Source organism: Octodon degus, unplaced genomic scaffold, assembly GCF_000260255.1.
Source record: "Octodon degus isolate 3935 unplaced genomic scaffold, OctDeg1.0 scaffold00102, whole genome shotgun sequence".
Classification (NCBI taxonomy): Eukaryota; Metazoa; Chordata; class Mammalia; order Rodentia; family Octodontidae; genus Octodon; species Octodon degus.
This window is the reverse complement of record NW_004524678.1, coordinates 10,014,799-10,018,422: the sequence shown is the minus strand read 5'-3', so window position 1 is coordinate 10,018,422 and position 3,624 is coordinate 10,014,799. Positions and strand designations below refer to the sequence as shown.

The 3,624-nt window shown below is 42.7% G+C and overlaps 1 protein-coding gene across 1 annotated transcript in view; it reads right to left on the bottom strand.

Annotated features, from left to right (window-relative positions):
* Fkbp3 (FK506 binding protein 3) overlaps positions 1-3,624 on the bottom strand; it is an 11,529-nt gene that overhangs the window by 2,805 nt on the left and 5,100 nt on the right. The window contains exons 4-5 of the mRNA XM_004638777.2: positions 1,544-1,679; positions 309-376 (exon numbers count right to left, since the gene is read on the bottom strand). Coding sequence (XP_004638834.1) covers positions 309-376; positions 1,544-1,679 — 204 coding nt within the window. The remainder of the gene's footprint in view (positions 1-308; positions 377-1,543; positions 1,680-3,624) is intronic.

Below are 3,624 nucleotides of genomic sequence, written 5' to 3'. Positions count from 1 at the left end.
TTTTTTTTTTGTTTTTTTGGCAGAACCGGGAATTGAACTCAGGCCCTTGCACTTGCCAGGGAAGTGCTTATTCTACTGAGCCATCTCCCCAGGCCCTTCCATAGTAATTTTTTTTTTTTTTGAGATAGGGACTTACTATGTAGTCCAGGCTGGCCATGAACTCTGTGATCCTTCTGCTTTAGCCTCCTAAGTGCTGAAATTAGGTGCGTGCGTGCCAACACGCCCAGTACCCCTACTGCAATTCTCTCTAGCACTATACCACAATAGTGTGTGTCAGAATGTCTGATTTACTGCCACTCTTTACTTACTCCTCTGATAACTTTGCCAACTCCAACCTTAAAACTTAAAGGCTTGGCATTTTTCTTCTTCTTTGAACCTGTAAGAAAAATTGTCCTAATAATTAATGATATATTATAGCTTTTATTAAGAAATTAAGTTCCAAATGGAAATTTTTTTTTTTTTATTTTTGGAACCAGAGTCTCACTTTGTTTAGGCTGACCTTGAACTGACTATACAGCCCAGGCTGGCCGACCATGAGGGGATCCTGCCTCAGCCTCCTGAGTGCTAGGATCACGGGAGTGTGCCGCCATGCCTTGTGCAAGAAAACCTTGTTATATTCAATGAGGAAAATTCTAAATGTAAAAGCCTCGATGATGAAGTAAGGAATTAGGCCTCATATTCACACCAAGGACAGCACACCATTTTGCCTTTTACATTAAAAGCATCACCCTGGGACACTGCTATGGTTGGCACATGGCTGCGCTGTACTGCAATTCATGTCACAGCCTGGTCTCCGGCACAGCAGTGTTGGGGCCTGTGCGATGTGACTAGGTAGCTAAGGGGGAATTGATGTTTTTTGGGGGTTTTTCCCAATGAATCCTTGCTTTGGAGGGCCTGATTGGCTACTGCAAGAAAGTTGCTAATTACTTGTTTATAAAGCAAGCCTGATTGCTCCACCTTCACTGTTACAGACATGGCTCTCTTTGACCTGTTCCTGCCTGCCTCCTTTTCTACTTTTCTACCATGTACTGGTCAGCACATGGCCTTGCCAGAGCTGAGCAAGATGCACCAGGCTGTAAGGAGGAGCCAAAATAACCTTTCCTACAAATGATCCAGTCTTGAATTCTGTCTGAGTAGCAGAAAATGACCTAAAACAGACGTTAAGCCCATTTACACAAGGTGCCCTCATTTTTGCTTTCCAACAACTATAAGCATTTTTAATAGATTAAAAAAAAATGCAGATAACGTGGGTGGTACAGTAGAGCATATTTGTAATTGGAGGCTGAGATAGGATCTCAAGTTCAAGGCAGCCTGGACCGAGTGACAACCCATCTTAAAAGAAGACAAAACAAAATAAAACAACCCCCCCCCCAAAAAAAAACCCCCAAGGGTTGTAGGCCAGTGATACAGCGCTCCTGGGTTCAGTCCCCAGTACTGCAGAGAAAAAAAAAGTAGGTGACAACTAAAAGAAGAGGTACTACAAATTACTTATCTGTCTACAGCTTTACAATATCATAAGCCAGGAAAAAAAATTGAGACTTACTTGTTTGAATATTAGTATCAAAAACTGTCCCATCCTGCAGCGTCCCTGTGTACCAGCAGTGCACAACGTCTCCCTTTTTGGGAAAGTTGGTTTTATCTCCCTTTTTCAGAATAGATTTTGTGTATTTTGGTGGACCCTAAAATCAAAACCAACGTACATACAGGTTCATTTATGTCTTTCTTTTAGAATGATGGCAAAGTATACTTACCTCTAGACAGTTTCTATGAACTAACCTCAGTATCTCAAGACTGATGAGAATATTCATTAGTAACTAACGCATCTGTAATTTAATTTCAGATAACCTCCAGCATTTCTGGAAACCAAAAACTTCTTTGGGCAAGATTCTGTTAACTGTTCAACAAGCCCCAGACTCAGTTAATTCTCAAGTTTAGAAACCTCACTGAACTATAAATCATAAAGCACTGAATTAAACATTGTGAGCGAATTAAACACTGCAATAATGGATATTTCTAGATATTTCAGTGTACCAAGTAAAATGAATTTGGCAATACTGTCTCTGATTCTGCAATTTAAAACAAGCATATGCCCTAAGAAGAAAAAAAGTTTTTCAAGGTCCTTTAATACAAAACAAAGCAAGAGCATAATATAATCGAGATTTGTTTATTTATTTAGAGGTACTAAGGTTAAACCCAGGGCCTTTATACTGAGCTACATTCCCCAGTCCTTAAAATTTTAAGATGGTCTCACTAAGTTACCCAGGCTGGGTCTGAACTTGAGATCCTCTTGCCTCAGCCTCGCAAAGCACAGTGGGTGCCTTGGTTCATGAATTTAATTTGTTCCATGATTTTGGAAAACCTGGCCACATGCATGTTTAGCACCCAATGTAGTTTATAAACAAAAACAACCTAGTGCTACATGCTTTTGTTGGTGAGCAAGTGGAAACACGTGGACTGTATAAACAGCCCTCTCCAATTCAGAGCCCGAGGGTTAGTACTTTAAACTAAAGCTAGGCTGCTTCCCTAAAGAAAAATCTACAGCTCAAGTTCCCCGAGTTCTACTAAAATAATTCAGTGCACTGTCTCAATCCAAAGGCACCACACGCAGCTGCTGCTACAGCTTGGATCCTCAGTGCTCCGAGGCTCACGCGGTGGAACCTGGGGGGCGGGGGGAGGGGAGGGGGTACTGACAGAGCGAAGTGAGCAGCCTGGGTGAAAGTCCTTGAAAGGATCATGGGGCCGGGGAGATGGCCCAGTAGAACAAGCGCTTGCCTGGCAAGCGCAGGGGCCTGAGTTCAATTCCTGGTTCTGCCAAGAAAAAAAAGGATCGTGGTCCTCCAGTTTCTCCTTTTCTCACTACCATGAGGCGAGGTATTGGCCAAGTGCATACAAACTGAAGCCCTCACTGCTGTGAGCCAGAAGCCTATCCTTGTAAACTGTTTACCCCACATACTGGTATAGTAATGGGAAGCCAACAAAGCTGATGCAGTTCTACAGTGGAGTGGGGTGGGCGTGGCGGCCCCCACCTGCGATCCCAGCTACTTGGGACTACAAAACAGAGGTCAGGCCGGACAAGTCAGTAAGACTTGCCACAAAATCCAAACTGAAAAATAAAGGTAGGGGATGAAGGCCTGGGTTCAATTCTCAGCACTACACAACCCCAGCCAATTTTACATGCGCTAAACCTCAAAATGCTTTGTGTGTATAAATCCCCAAAATACTAGCTTGTGCTTTTCAACCACAGGAAGACATGCAATACTAATTAGCTTCAATCATATGAACATCTGTTAACTGTATCTGAATTCACACTCTGTCCACAACTACCCCAATGGCAAAACCTTTAAAAGAACGAAAGACAGCTTATTACTGCTGATATGAAGACTGCTACCAATGAGTGTGCCTCGTTGGCAAGGTATTATCCCAAATGGCAAGCTTACAGCAGCCTATTCGGACCCCTCCTGCCTCAGGAGCTATTGCTGTTTTGATTCCTCACTCCCCAACAAATTTCCTACTTAACCTCAAAAAAAAAAAAAAAAAGGGAAAGAAATGGCAACAGTAGAAACAACCCAGATATGCTAAGGGTGCTCTTAGAGCTGTTCTTAGCACTAAGGCTTTCCAGCTAGA